Raw genomic sequence first — 14983 nt, 5'->3', positions numbered from 1 at the left:
TGTCCCTGCAAGTGCCACAACTCTCTGCATCCGTGTCCTCCTGCTGCTCCCGGTATCCCCCCAATGCGGACTGCTACCCTCTCCCACAGAGCTTCCTCCCAGAGCTCCCGCTTCCCGCCGGGTTTTCCCGGGATCAGCTCCGACGTTCCCGTTTTCTCCCGGCTCCTCCCCGCTGCTTCTCCCGTCAACCCCGCCCCCCACCGAGATCCCCCCTCCTCCCCCCTCCTCCTCCCTCCCGGTGCTCCCGGTGCCCCCCATTTTCCCTCAGGTCTCCCCCGATCCCGCCCCCCGGTGCTCCCCGCCCCGGCCCCGCCCCGGGCCCGCCCCTCCCGGTCCCATCGCGCCCCGCGCCCCGCAATGCCGCCCTAGGGGCTGGCGCCTCCCGCGGCACCGGCACCGGCGGGCTGGGCGCGCTCCGGGGCCATGTCGGGTCACGACGGCGGCATGTCGAGTCGCGACAGCGTGCAGATCCCCGACGACCGGGACTTCGGGGCGTTCCGGGCGCAGTGCGAGTCGGAGCGCGGCTGGAGCCTCACCTACAGCAAGGGCGGGGTGGGGGTCTGGGTGCAGCTGCTGGAGCCCGAGCGCGCCCTCCACAAGATCAAGGTGAGATCTCCCGCCCGGCACACCCTGGTACACGGTGAGACATCCCCATCCACCCTGGGCACCCCCAGTCCACGGTGAGACCCCCACCTCCTCCCCACCCCGGCATCCCCCCGGGACTGGGGTACCCATCAGCATGGGGGGGGGGGCGCGGGGACCCCGCGGGGGACCTGGGGGCAGGAGGGACCCTGGGGCGATGCTGCACCCTGGGGCTTGGGGGCAGGGAGGGGGGACCCCACAGTGAGTGGGAACTCGGGGGTTTAACCACCACCCAGGGGTGAGTGGGAATCCCAGGGAATACTGGGGTCCCGGGTCCCTCAGGTGATGCAGCGCCTTGGGGCGAGTGGGGCTTTGGCCGAGCTGGGCCCCGATGGCCAGCAGGGACGCCAGGACAGGTGGGGTTAACTGGCACACCAGGACAAATGGGCAGTCTGAGGACGCCAGGACAAACACAACTCCAGGGCCGAGCCAGGGACAAGCAGGCACCACTGAGGGCTGTGCAGGGACACTGGGGGCTCTGCCAGGGACAGACAGGAACCCCCAGGGTGTGTGGGGCCGTGGGTCCTGGGTGCTGCTTTCTCCCCACTTCACCCATTGGGAACGTACCTCCTGTGCTTGCTGCACACCAGGGCTAGGCTTGGGGACTCCTTGGAGCCTGCAGCCACTGGCCTGCTGTCACTGGGGTTGTCCCCCTTGCCCAGAGCTCCCTATGTCCCCACTGCATTTCCCCGTGGGTCCCTTCCCTCTTGGTGCCGGTGTGCTGGCACAGGCAGGTGCACGCTTATCCTGGCTCTTCCCTCTGGTAAAGTAGGGACACCGGGATCCCAAGAGACAACTTGAGACAGGAGCAGTGTACAGATGGGGTTACACTGGAGTCTCTGGCAGGTGTCCCTGTCCCTGGTGGCACCTCCATTAAGCTGTCCTGGTATAGTGGATGGCATCATCCTTGCTGTGGTGTCGAGCCCCGGTGGTGGCGGCGGTGGCAGCAGTGACGACACGGCCTGCTCACACATTGCTCTGCAGCAGCTGAGCAGCTGGCCCTGCTGGGGAAGCCTGTCCCTGGGGCACTGTCAGTGGCTGTGCCCGGCTCCTGCCATGGAACCACTGCGTTGCTTCCACTGTAGCATGTCGGAGGAGTTTGGGCTGCTGGGAGCCAGGAAGGGGTCCCTGTTGTGCCCCGGTGGCAGCAGTGAACCCTGGGAGGGGGGATGGTGGTCTCTGGGGTGTAGGGGGTCACTGGTGCCACCTGCACCCTGCTGCATCCCCGCAGAGGTGGGGATCCGGAGTGGGAGGGATGCAGAGCATCCATCAGTGTGGCATCCATGCATGATGGCATGGGCATGGCACTGTGTGGCAGTGCATCCTGACCCCCCCCTCCGCCAAGCTCCTTGTGTCCCCCAGCCCTGCTGCTTGCACTTGGGGGTTGCATCCCAAAACATCCCTCGGATTGAGGTGGCACTTGGGCGCGTCCCCTGACTGTCCCACAATCCCAGTGTGCCACGTTGGCATCGCAGGGACCCAGCCCACTCCAGGATGTCCTGGAACAGCTGCTCCCGCCACCGTACCTAGAGCAGTCTTTTGCCTGCGGGGGTCCCTGAGCCAGGTCCTGCCTCTTTCCACACCCTCCTGGACAAATCCTGCTTGGAAAGGTCCTGCTGGGTGTTCGTGTGTTGATTCCATGTGCGTGCCACTGGGTATCAGAGACCCTGTGGGGTAACAGTCCTTGTCCCCACTCTGTGGCCCTCAGCAGCACCCAGGCCCACCATCCCACCCAGGATGAAATGCTGGATTTTGAAGGGATGGACACATCTGGCATTGCTGACATGGCATGGCAAGGTGCAGCCCATGGGTTTGCCCCTCATGCTGGGGGTCTGTGTGTGGGTGCTGGGGTCTCTGTGTGGGTGCTGGGGACTCTCTGCAGCTTCCCAAGAGCTGGTTTCCCCCTGATTTCATCCTGGATTCCTCCTGGATTCCTTGCCTAATTAAGTGGAACCTGAAGGTCTCGCCCTGCTTTGAGGCTGCCGCCCCCTCCTCCCCGCCCCCCTCCATTAGGGATGCAGCTCCCGTCTAACCTGTTTTCTGAAGTCTGGGAACAAGCTGGTGCCATGGCTGATTTCTCAGTGGGACATTTGGTGGCCTTAGGACTGGCTACAGGTTGGGGGAACCCAGCCAGGACACCCCATCCTACCCGGTGGGGCAGTGAGTTGGTACCTGGGCATCTGAGATCTCCCAGGGATGATGGTTTCCCCTCTAAATGGGCTGTTCCCAAAGGATGGCCAGGAGCCGTCCTGTAGGATGCAGTGGAGGGATCTGGGGTGTTGGTAAAGCTGCCAGTGAGGATGAGCTTGGGGACTCCCTTGGTGGCTGCAGTCAGGGGTGGTGGGTCTCTCCTTTGGATGTGCTCCTGTCCCACAGTCTGGCACCCATTCTGTGTTCCCTCAGGCATAGCATAACCCCAGCCCTGGGGACTTCATCTCTTTCTCCTCCTCCTCCTCCTCCTCCTCCTCCTCCTCACCCCATTAGTCAATATTGACTCAAGGTTGGGGTGTGTGTTTCCAGGCACTTCCCAGGTGGCACCATCCCCTCTCCTGCTGCGACCCCCCCTGGCACCCCCCCAGGATGTGAGTCACCTGCAGGGCACGTCCTGCACTACTGGCCAGACCAGCCTTGCTGCTCTGGGAATAATGCACCTGAGCGTGGTGCTGGGCTGGCCTGGGTGCAGGTGGGAGCGGGGATTCTTCAAGGAACTCATCCAGGCAGGCTGTCCCCAAAACTGCCCTGCAGCGGTGGGTGTTCCCAGACAAGTTTTTGGGTGAATGGAGGAGCTGGAGATGGGCAACAGAGATGGGTCTCTGAGGCTGAGGATAAGCATGGTGGGGTTGAGGGCAGACTCCATGGGGCAGGGATGGATCTGTGGGGTTGAGCATGAGCATGGTAGGGGAGAGGCTGGGCTCTGTGGGGCAAGGATGGGATTGAGGATGAGTGTTGTGGGGGGGCAGGCTCTGTGGCTGTGTCCCACCAAGGGGCCACAGAAACACCCATTGCTGGGTGTTTCTGTGCCCTTTCCGAGGGCTGGGGGGTCTCTAGTTCCGTGTGCTGCGGCGACAGGGCCAGCTCTAAATCCTGAACTGCAGGGGCTGGGGGAGCTGATGCCATCCCTGGGGATAAACAGGAGCCAGTGGCATTCCCAGGGACAGGCTGCTGGCTGGTCTCCCTGCCCCAAGCTTGGCTCCAGCACCCTTGATCTCGGCAGATGCATCCCTGCTGCAGGGGTAGCTGCCCTCACCTTCTCCATTCTCCTTGTCTCCTTGCCTTCCCTGGTTCTGGCTGCCTTAGCTACGGAGCAGCTCCCCATTCTGCACCATCCCAACCCTTTCTCTGTGATCCATGCTGCCCCAAGGCACCAGGCACAGCCCTGCATACTGACTCCTCTTGGCTCCCCTCTGCAGGGCTGCCGTTTTGTGGGGAGCAATCCACAGTGATGAGGGGCAGGTGGGAAGCAGGGTCCCCTAGTAGCCTGAATTAAGCTCCACACTGCCTTTAGGCCCTGTGTGCCTTTGCTCTGGGGTGGCTCTGGGTGGCAAACTGAGCTGCTGGTTGGGATCCAGGTCTTCTTGAAGGAGGTTGCATTGAAGTCTTTTTTTTTTTTTTAAACATCTGAGAGGAGACACCGCCACCCCCCCACACTTACTGGGGCTTCCCACAGCTGCCTTCCCACTTGGGAGTCCCTGTGGCCTCCTTCTCTCCCAGGGGTCCCCACAGCTACTCTCACACTTTGGGATCCCCACTGCCTCCCTCCTGCCTGAAGGTCCCCACTGCTGTCCTCTTACCCGTTCCCTACAGCTGCCTTCCCACCTGGGGGTCCCAATGGCCATCCTCCCACCACAAGGTCCCCGCTGCCATCCTATTGGGGGTCCCCACAGCTGACTCCTGCCCAGAGGTCCCCATGGGCACTCTCCCCCCCTGGGAGCCCCTGGTAGGTCTCTCATGCCCCCTGCCTTGCAGTGCAGGATGGAGTGCAGGGACGTGCCGGCGGAGACGCTCTACGACGTGCTCCATGACATCGAGTACCGCAAGAAGTGGGACACCAACGTCATCGAGACCTTTGACATCGGGAGGCTGACGGCCAACTCCGATGTGGGCTACTACGCCTGTGAGGAGGGGGCTGGGGGATCTGGGCACTCCTGGGGGAGGGCTCAATCCCAGGGCTGCTACCACTCCACCCTGGGCTTGGCATCTGGGAGATCCACAGTGTCTGGCGTTGAAGGGAGGAGCCTGTATAGCAGTTTGGGGGGGATTTGGAGGGCAGAAGGGGACCTCATTCTTGAAGGTGGGTGTCTCACTCTGGAACATCCCACCTGGTGGTGTCCCTAGGGAGGTGTCCCAAGCCCCTGAAGAACCGGGACGTGGTCACACTCCGCTCCTGGCTGCCCATGGGCTCTGACTACATCATCATGAACTACTCTGTCAAGCATCCTGTGAGTTTAGTGGGGCACCAGGGGTCCTGTGGTGCTGGGCTGGGGCTCACTCAGAGCTTGGGGAGGTGGGTTGGAGAGTTGAGGGAATTGTGACAGCCCTGCTTGTGGCTGGTGCCTGCTGTACCCCACCTGCCCTCCCAGTGACTTGTGTTCCTTCCTTGTTGCCCACCACAGAAGTATCCCCCCCGCAAGGACATGGTGCGGGCTGTCTCCATTCAGACAGGCTACCTGATCGAGGGGACAGGAGCCAGGAGCTGCACCATCACCTACCTGGCCCAGGTGGACCCCAAAGGTGAGAGAGGGACCCCCAGCTCTGTGCCCTGGGGCTCACCACCCTCGTGTCAGTGTGTGCTTGGGGGGCCCAGTGGGGTCCTGGTGGAACTTGGGGGGCTTAGTGGGGGTCTCATGGGTTCTCAGTGTGGGCTCATTGGGAGTTTAGGGTAGCCTCTATTGGGGCTAAATGGGAGCTTTGGGCTCAGTGGGGGCTCAAGAGTAGCTTGGGGGGTTCACGGTGGGCTGGGGGAAGGCTGAATGGGCACTCACTTGGACTTAATGGGGGCTCAGTGGGAGCTCAGGTTGGGCTGGGGGTGGCTCAGTGGGGATTCATTTGGGGCTCTGGGACTTCAGGGCAGCGTCAGGGCTTCAGGAAGTCTCAGGTTGAGCTCAGTGGGACTCGGGGTGGGTTCAGGAGGACCTGTGGAAATGCTTAGGGTGAGCTTGGAAGGGCTCATCAGCAGGAGCATCTTGGGATGGAGCATGGGGCAATGTCAGGACGAAACATCTTGGGCCTGTTCTCTTGAAATCTTTCATTTTTGGGGGTTGAAGAGGGACCCAAAATGCTGAAATCACTGTTTTTGTCCTCTGCAAAAGCAGAGAGCAGTATGGATTGAACCCTATTCCCTCTCTCCTAGCCACATGTGCCTACTGAGAGTGCTGTGGGGGTCATATGTGTGGGGATCCTGGTTTTTAGGCGGCTGAGGTTTTTAGGTCCTGGTTTTTATGCACCTAGGATCCCACTCCCAGCCACCCTTCCTTTCTCTCTAGGTTCTTTACCAAAGTGGGTGGTGAACAAATCCTCCCAGTTCCTGGCCCCCAAGGTGAGTTTGTGGCACGGGGGTGGGGCTGGTGTGGGGTAAGGGGTCTCTGTGCCCATCTCACTCTTCCTCCCAGGCGATGAAGAAGATGTACAAGGCATGCCTCAAGTACCCTGAGTGGAAGCAGAAGCATGACCCTCACTTCAAGCCCTGGCTGTTCCCGGAGCAGAGCCGGCTCCCAGCCCTGGCCCTCTCCGAGCTCTCCCTCCAGCATGCGGATTCCCTGGAAAACATTGATGAGAGCTCCCTGGCCGAGAGCAAGGAGGACCGTGGCGAGGGCAGCGACGAGGACAGCCTGACCTGATTCCCCTGGGAGCTCCTCTTCTTGTTCCCCTGGCTAGGACAGCCTGACATGACCCCCCCGCCCCAGGGGCTTCTCTCCCTATTCCCCCACTTCCAACATGGTTTGTGTCTCTATCTCACACACCTGTACACATGCACCCCCACTTTGGGTTCAGGGGGACCCCCCCCCATTGTTGTACCCCTGTTTGGGGACAGCAGGGACATAGTGGGTCCCCCAGGGTGAGAAGCTGGGGGTTGTCTGCTCGCTTAGCCCTTGTGGGCCACTAGTGTTGTCCCTATAGGTGGGAAACCCAAAGTGACCTTCAGCTTTTGGGGGGGCAGAGGAAAAGGGGGGCTCTGTGCCTGCTCCTCAGCCCTGGAGACCTTTCCACTGCACTCCCCCTTTGCCCCCCATTCTTGCTCCCCATCTCTGTTACGGTCCAACAGAACTGCCTTCATCCCATGGGGTCCCCACCCCCGGCAGACCACCAGGGGGTGCTTGGGCGCCTGCCTGCACCTCTGGGCATGCAGAGGGGTTTGGGGGGCTTCTGGCACCTCCTGGCATGCTGGGAAGGAGGGCCTTTGGGGTTTTTTGGAATCTCCAAGCATGTAGAGGGGAAGCTTCTAGGCTCCTGGCACCTCCAGCATGTTGGAGGTGATGTTGGGGTCTTACCTTCAAGCACGTGGGAGGAGTTGAGGGGCTCATGGCACCTCCAGATGTGCTGTGGTGGGTGTTTTGGGGGCTCCTGGGATCTCCATTCATGTTGGGAGGGGTCTTACGGAGTCTCAACATTTTCAGGCTTTGGGGTAAGCTCGCACCTCCACTGGTGTGCCCAGTGTCTCTGGGGGCTCCCAGCATCTTCAGGCATGTTGAGAGGACTTGGGGGGGCTCCTGGCACCTCCCAGTGATCTGTGGGTCTCTGAAGGCTCCTGTCCTGTCCCCTGCCTTTCTAGGATGGGGACCCTTTCCAAGCTGGGTGCCTGGACTCTTCCTCCACTGGAATTTGAGGCCTTGACTGGGGTTTGGGAGCTGGTCTTTGGCCATGTTCCTGCCCCCTCCTTTTCTGGGGGTTCACAGGGACATGGGAGATTTTGTACCTTGTACCAGAGCTGATTATTTAGGAATAAAATAATTGAATCTGGCATGGGAGGGACTCAGCCTCTGTCCCACCTTGGTCCTTTGGTAGCCATCCCTGTCCCCATAGTGCACTCAGGCAAGGGGTCCCTGCTCATGGTGGTTGCTGGTGGGACCCTCAGAGGTTGTGGGACCCTCACCTCCAGGGGGCCTCTGGGTGATGGTGATGTCACCAGAGGGTCACAGAGAAACCTCTAAAATGAATTTGCACTGGACACTCATCAGGCATGAGGCTACACACCCCTTGTAGTTGGTTTTCCTACTGCCCGAGCCAAGCCAGTACATTTCCCCCAACACCTCCTCTGGGAGAGGAGATGTGGCGGGCTGAGCTTTGGGGGCACTCTGGGGGAATACATCCTGGCTTCTCCAGGGGGAGAATACTGGGGAGCAGAACTGGCACTCCCAGGATTGTGGGCCCTTTGTGGAGCCCCGGGACTTTAGTCTCCTCCTGGGGTGCACCCAGGGGCAAAGCTGCTTGTGCATCCCACTTCTGCCCTCCTAGTGCTGTGGCACCCCAACACCTCAGCAGGCCCCAGCCCTTCTCTGTGCCCCAGCAGGGTCTTGGTGGGTGGCATTGCCCAGCACGTGGCATTCTCTGTGCCTGTATCTGTCACCTGTGAGGCTGGGGTGGGCACTAGGGACTTGCTTCCCATTTCTCCTGTAATTTCCACCCACCACACCCTCCACCCCCTCCTACCCTCCTGCACTGCTCCCAATTAAAAATAGAACCCAATTAAAAAGGAACCTGGCCACCACCCGCCTGGCAGGCTGAAAATGGAGCCGAACTGGGTACACGCTTCAGCAGCTCTGGAGCCAGGGGGACACGGAGCAGGGCAGGTGATGGGGTAAAGCCTTTTGTGGGGAGGGTTTAGCTCTGTTAGCTCTGGGAGGTACAGCTGGAGACCCAGAGGTGCAGTACCAGAGAGAGAAGATGGCTCCAGAAGGAAGTGGCATATGCTGTGGCACCAGGGAAGTGTCAGGGAGGTTGAGAAGAGCCGGGGCACAGGTAGGATATGTGGAGGGGGGCAGTGATCTAGGGGCTGTGCTGGGGACACCCTCAGGTACTGACATGGGTCATCCCTGAAATGCTGCTGGGAAGGGCTACAAGGCTTCAGCCCTTCAGGGATCAGGCATTGCTGCTGACCCCTGGGGTCTCAGACAGCACTTTGGTGTGTGACACCCCCAAACGGGGTAAGGCCATGGCACCCTTGTCCTCTGCCAAGGGCTCTGGGAGGGCATCCCTCCAGATGGATCCGAAGGTCCAGGATAGGAGAGCAGGGGCATGTCATTGGTTCTGGGGAGCAGGAGGGGATAAGGTGGGGGATGTGATGGCTCCGGTGAGTGGGGCAGGGAGCAGGGGGGATGTGGTGGACGGGGGAGTGGAAATTCTGGGAGTACGGGGGATGCCGAGTAAAGGAGCTTTTTGGGATATTTCACGCTGCCCCCCTGGCCGAGCCCCACTGAGCAGCACCATAGCCTGGCTGTGGGGCTGAGCCTGGCCCCTCCTGCCCCTTGCCTCGCGTGGGCGAGGGGCCGAGCAGGGGGGGCTTCCCACCCCGGAGCAGGCAGCCAGCGTGTCCCGGTCCCTGAGCGCCGCGATGAAAGGACCATTGTCCCAGGCTGGGCAGCCGTGAGGGCTGGCCATGGACACCCCACATCCCCTCTATGTCCCCAAGCCCTCCCACTCTCCTTCTTACCCCCCACTAAGACCTTAGGAATTGTGCGGGGAGGCAAGAACCCCACACGCAACCCATTTATTATTTTTTTGGGGAAAGTCCTGGCAGCTTTCCCTTTGAATCCTGTTTCCATGAGGCAGCCAAAGCTCCGTGCGGGAACAAGCCCGGGCCTGGCAAGGGGGGCCCTGAGTGCCCCCGCCCCGGGAAGCGCCCCGGCATCCTCTGGGAGCCGCCGCTGCCACCGGACAGAGGTACTGGGTGCTCCAGGGGAGCTGCAGGGGCACCCCCAGCTTGGGTGGGGGCAGGGGAGGGGGGACACTCTGCCTTCTCAGCGCGCTTTCTCTCCTGGGGGAGGTCGTGTTTCTTTCCACGTGTTTCTGTGGGTCCCTGGGCACACAGTGCTGGGGGGAGGGCACTGGGGATACTGGGAGCTGCTGGGGCGGTGGGGAGAGTATGGATTGTTCCCAGTATCAGCTGCAACAGTGGTGTGCCCCCCCCCCACCACCAGTCCCCCGATCGGCGTACTCATGCCGCAGATTACCCCAGCTCAGCCCCAGTACTCCTCAGCCAAATTCCAGTACGCCCCAGCTCGCTCTCAGCGCACCTTAACTCGACTGGAATACGCTCCAGTTCACCCCCAGACCCCACCACTGCAATCCCAGCACATCCCAGCTCAACCCTGGTTCAATTCCAGTATGCTCCAGGTGCCCCCCAGGAGACCCCAGCTCACTCCCGGCAGATCCAGCTCACCCCCAGCAGACTGGAGTTCAATCCCAGCTCAACCCCAGCACGCTCCAGTTGAACCCTGGTACTCTCCAGGTGCCCCGCAGATGCCCCAAGCAGACCCCAACTCATTCCCAGCGCACCCCCACTAAATCTCAGTACCCCCCAGTTCACCTCAGCACATCCCAGCTCAAACCCAGTTCATTCCAGTTTAATCCCAGCATTCCCCAGCTCCTCCCCAGTATATTCCAATTCACACCAACACTTCCCAGCTCAATACCGGCACATCTCAGCTTAACCCCAGTTTAGCCCCAGCTTTCCCAGTTCACTTCCAGTATATCCCAGCTCCCCTGAGCAGACCCCAGCTCAACCCCAGTATAACCTAGCTCAGTCCCAGTCTCCAGGGAACTCTGGCATTACACAGGAATGATAGCCCCCATTCCTGTGCCACTGCAGGGGTCCTGTTGCCTCGTTGGGGTGAGTGACATGTTGGGGGACATGGGGTGGTTGTGCTGTCCATGCCAGGAGTGACACTGGGAAAAGGGGACCCTGAGAGCCCAGCTGGCAGATTTGTTTTTTGCTGGGTATCTGGTGTGTCCCTGTTCATAGCCAAAAAACAGCGTCAGCTGCTGGCCCCTGCCAGCAATGCCTGTGTCACACTAACCACCTCCAACAGCACCCAGATGCCGGGTGATGCTGGTGGTGGGCTTCCCTTCTATCCTCCTCCTCTTCCTCACTGCTTCCCAGTCTGTCTGGCAAGGCCTGGAGCTTTGCCAGTGCTGTGCAGCTGGAACTGGGATGGTGGTTGCTTTGTCCTCCAGTAATGGCAAGCTGGTTCCACGGGACACCTTCACTCTGCTGGGGCCTTCGGGTTGGTGTTTGGGATGCCCATGGGCTGCACCTGCACGGGGCGTTCCTAGGTCTAGCACCATGGCAGGGACAGCAATTCTAATTTGTGGGTTCAGCCCCAAAAGCCAATTTTTGGAGGCACAGAGCTGAGTGCTAGGGGTGGGTGGCTATTTTGGAGTGCTGGGAGAAAGGTAGCAAGGAAAGCTCCTCCAAGAGGTTATGGTGGCTTTCTGGGGGTGCTCCAGCAGCTACTGGGGATGTGTTGTTATCAGCCACAGCCAGGGCATCAGGGATAGGGATATTTAGAGCAATACTGAGGATGAATTTGCTGCCATAACTTAGCCTTAGAACAAGGTGAGCTCTTGAGATTTTGGGGGTGTCTCGTGGGAGGCAGGGAGTGATGCAGCTCCTGTGGCAGGACTCTGTGGCTGTGGGGGGTTTGATGCTTGGGGATGCTTTGCCGATGGGTCCTCCAAATCTACAGGTGAGGGAGAGCCTGGCTTTGTAGAAAGTTTTGTACAAAGTTGGGGTGGGTGCATGTGGTTGGCAGTCCCTGTAATTTTGTCTCTGCTGCAGCATCCCCTGGCTTGGCTTATCTGCAGTGCTGTGGTGGCCAGGGAGATCCAGGGGATGGCCCTGGCATGGTGTGACCCTGCTGTTGGGGATAGGGGCTAGAGCGGCACCCCAACAAGCATGAAGAGGAGGCTGGAGGGCATCAGGGATGGAAAAGGGTGCACCCCATCCACAGCTGGTGGGGTCACCCCTTCCCCATGACACTTTTACTTCCCACTTATGGGAAAGTGAAACAGGGACCTGCATGGTTTTAGTGCTGGATGTTGGGTGATGGGGCTGATTTCTCACGAAGGAAGGAGGTGCCATGCTTCCCAGGGGGACCCATCCTCTGGAGCCAGGCTGTTGGCACAGCCTCCTCGCCCCCCCCCCCCCCCCCCCCCCGCCCAGCATCACCAGATCCTGGGACACTGGGGCTCCTCTGGGGTGGCTGTGCACGTGGGGTTTGGCTTCCTGACCTAGTTTGCTGGCAGCTTCCATAAAGTGTGTCAGGAGCTGAGAGCATTCCAGTGGAACTCAGTGGGTAGTGACAGCATTGCCAGATGTATTTACCCCCTTTCTGGTTGGATTTCCCCATTTCTGGTTGGATTTACCACTTTTTTTGACTGGATTTGCTCATTTGTGGCTGTATTTGCCCCTCTTCTGGCTAGATTTGTGAGGCAGGCAGCAGCACCTTGGAAGGGAATGCTGTTTGCTGATGCAAACTCATCTGTTTGTTGGTCCCACAGCCTGGGACATGTTTCACCTTCCCAGGTTTTGCTTTCATGGGGAAGGGGAATGCAGGTGGGACCTTGGGGAAATGAGGAACCCTCAGTTTTCCTGCCCCCTTGTTCCTAACTTCTCACCCACCTCATCACTGCCCACCTCCCACCTCTATGCACACCCTCCACCTGCACACAGAGCTGGCTTGGGACAGCTCCCCTGTTGGGGCACACCCTGGTGTGTGTGTGAGCCCTCAGGCCCCCGAGCAGGGGGCTGGGCACCCTCTGGCTTCTTCACATGAACCACCTGGAATTGGCAACTCATGGCAGAGGGAGGAGGCTCCAGAGAAGCAATTCCACCTCTGGATTGTGATTCCACAAGCCTGAACTTGATCCCTGAACAGCGCCTGGGGGGGTTTGAATATCATTTGCAATTTCTTTGGCCGAGAAGATCTTGAAAATGACAAAGCCTCACCTTCCCAGGAAATACCGTGGGCACTGCTGAGCAGGTCGGCACCCACTGAGGTGGAGTGTGGAGGGTTTGGGTGGGAAGGGGCCTGTGGAGTGCTGGGTGCTCTCCTGGGACCCTTTGTTTGCTTAGGGGTAATCACTGCTTGCTGAGGATTCTGCTTGGGCAGTTTCAGGGTGAGGATGTGGTGCTTTCAATTCTCAGCTGGGTTGGGAATCTGCGGTGGCCTTGGGAGATCTGTTGGGGACATCACATGTCAACCCCCTGGATCCAGCAGGGACACTGGTGACATTGGCCTCATTCTGGCTAGCCGTGGCCCCTTCTCTGAGGATCTCTCCTTAATTTAGGCAGGAAAGGATAAAAATTGCTGTGGTGTGAGTCTGGTTGCCCAGTGCTGCTGGAGCTTGGTGGCTGAAGAACCCCCTTCCCACTGGTGGCCAGCCCCGTTCCCACGGGTCCTTCTGCCATTCGGCTTTGTCCCCTTGCCCACAGGAACCCTGGTGGGTTACAGCTTACTGCCTTCTCTGGGAATCCACAGGGGTCCTGGGGTGTTGGGAGCCACCTGCCTGCTTGTCCCTTTCTGCCCAGTGGCCAGAGCTCAGCTTGTCCTGCTGCCCCACAACGCCCTGTCCTTGGTACCTGGTTCCTGCTGCAGTAGTGCTGAGCTCTCACTTCCCAGAGATCACCCTGCCTGGCTCTTCCTTCCTCTCCTGCTGAAAGCCCTGCCCCGTCCTTCTGTCACCCAAGGCTCACACCGCCTCACATCCAGCCTTCTTGTCCCTCATGGCAGCTGTGGTCAGTGCCTCCCCACACTGAGGCCTCACAGCTCTGCTGGGGCCTGGCGTGGCTGTTGCACCACATCCTAGCTCAGAGCTCTGCTCGGCTTTCCGGAAAGTTCCCATTGCTGAGGTGGCGTTTGAGGAAGTACCGGGGCGGGCAGAGACCCCTTGGCAAACCTCCCCTGCTCCAGCTGGACCACGGGCAGGCTGGCCACCTCCTCCTGCTGAGCCGAGGGACCGTGTGCTGGTAATGAGCTTTCCTTGATTAATGAGCCCACAGAGCTGGGGAAGGGGAACATGGGGGGCAGGCAGGGTTTGCCTGCATTGGAGGAGGAATTGCAGTGGGAACTAGATCAATCATGTGGGTGCCAGACACCCACCAGGGCTCCTGTGCTGGATTTTCCTGGCTCATGGCCACTATTCTGGGTGCCATCGAAGGGACAGGCAGGGAAGAGCTGTGGGATGGCCACCAGTTTGTTACTTGTGCGTGGGTGCTGAGTGCAGCTCTGTCAGTGACATTCTGATGGCCCTGGTCACACTGCTGGATTCCTGACATGTCATTAGGGGTGACAGTGATTACCCAGGGCAAGCTGGAGCCAGTGAAGGGAGCATGCTCGCCTGTCATTTCCAGTCAGAGCCCACAGCTTCCATGACACAGCTCCTTAATCGAGCAAGCCCAGCCCTCATTAGTGCCCTGCATGAGGGTTGGGAAGCCCACGGCCCTGAGAGAGTGGTGGGATGCAGTGGGAAAAGGGTGGGCACACCCCTGCATCACGGGGGGCTACTCCCTGGGCCAGGACGCTCAGCTCTGCTGGGGGAAGAGGTGCATCCCAAATGCTCTCTTCAACTGAGGGCATCTGAGGTGGGCTGGGGTAGCTGCAGAAACCTCCAGAAAAGTAGCCAACACCCAAGTTTGAGGAGAGAGGGGCTTGCTGAGTCCCTTAGTCCAGAAGAAGGGAACCAGCACCAGGCACCCCCAGATCCTTCATCCCCAGCACAGGGAGAGTGAGGGCTCTGTGGGTTTGGGATGGGGCTGAGGGGTCTGGTCCTCATGTACTTTTGGCATCCCGACTTCTCCCCCTAGAGCACCAGCCGCAGTGCCAGGGTCCTGGCAGCCCTTGCCATTCCCTCCTCACACCATTTGTCCAGCCTTTAAGTCTCTTACAAAACAGCCCCCGTGGTGTTGCCTAATCCCGGGGAGGAATGCAGTGGGTCAGCACTGGGAGGATTTGCGCTTGGCTGGGGCCACAGCCAGGGTTACCCCCCAAACCCCAGCAGCCAGCTGGGTTACAGCATCTCCCTGTCTTGGGTTTGCTTCTGGAATATCCTCATCTTGTTTAGCACAGAGGTTAAATGATTAATGATTGAAGGAGGGAACCTAGCAAAGGCCTGATTAATTATTTACTTGGCGAGGGCAAAGGGCCCGACAGCATCGGGAGCTGCCAGCCTGGCACACTGGGGACCCCGCACTTCCCTCGCTGGAGTTTTGTCCCCATCCCTGTCCCCGGTGAGCAGCAAGGAGGGCCCTCAGCCACCCTAGATAGTGCTGGGACAGTGCCAGCGGTGAGTGCTGGTGCGGCTGTCCCTTCCTGATAGGTCTGTCCCACCACTGCATCAATGTCTT

General features: G+C 59.9%; 2 protein-coding genes across 8 annotated transcripts in view; both read left to right on the top strand.

Annotated features, from left to right (window-relative positions):
• The first annotated feature begins 343 nt into the window (after window positions 1-343).
• On the top strand, window positions 344-7600 carry STARD10 (StAR related lipid transfer domain containing 10). Its single transcript, XM_050970672.1, has 6 exons — window positions 344-606; window positions 4609-4756; window positions 4978-5081; window positions 5256-5373; window positions 6126-6178; window positions 6252-7600. Exons 1-6 carry the CDS (start codon window positions 424-426, stop codon window positions 6477-6479), a joined length of 834 nt encoding a protein of 277 aa, XP_050826629.1. The 5' UTR covers window positions 344-423; the 3' UTR covers window positions 6480-7600.
• An 842-nt stretch (window positions 7601-8442) lies between these two features.
• The window catches only part of ARAP1 (ArfGAP with RhoGAP domain, ankyrin repeat and PH domain 1), a 36401-nt gene continuing 29860 nt past the window's right edge, over window positions 8443-14983 (top strand). For 4 of the 7 annotated variants that reach the window (XM_030234002.2, XM_030234001.2, XM_030233994.2 and 1 more), the window contains exons 1-2: window positions 8443-8598; window positions 9368-9519. The gene's annotated coding sequence lies outside the window, so the exon portion shown is untranslated. Of the gene's footprint in view, window positions 8599-9210; window positions 9520-12601; window positions 12621-13337; window positions 13607-14983 lie in introns of those variants that run through there. The other 3 variants (XM_050970670.1, XM_030233997.2, XM_030233995.2) reach the window with 3 other exon arrangements.

The sequence above is a fragment of the Serinus canaria genome, chromosome 1, assembly GCF_022539315.1.
Source record: "Serinus canaria isolate serCan28SL12 chromosome 1, serCan2020, whole genome shotgun sequence".
NCBI classification, from domain to species: domain Eukaryota; kingdom Metazoa; phylum Chordata; class Aves; order Passeriformes; family Fringillidae; genus Serinus; species Serinus canaria.
Note: the sequence above shows the minus strand (reverse complement) of the source record. Positions and strands in the feature narration are given on the sequence as shown.

Bases quoted from the DNA above. Each gene is read 5' to 3' on its own strand.
- STARD10 (XM_050970672.1), top strand. From the start codon at position 424: ATGTCGGGTCACGACGGCGGCATGTCGAGTCGCGACAGCGTGCAGATC. The intron at 4,757-4,977 runs GTGAGGAGGGGG...TGGTGTCCCTAG, and splicing joins CGATGTGGGCTACTACGCCT to GGAGGTGTCCCAAGCCCCTG. The intron at 6,179-6,251 runs GTGAGTTTGTGG...TCTTCCTCCCAG, and splicing joins CCCAGTTCCTGGCCCCCAAG to GCGATGAAGAAGATGTACAA.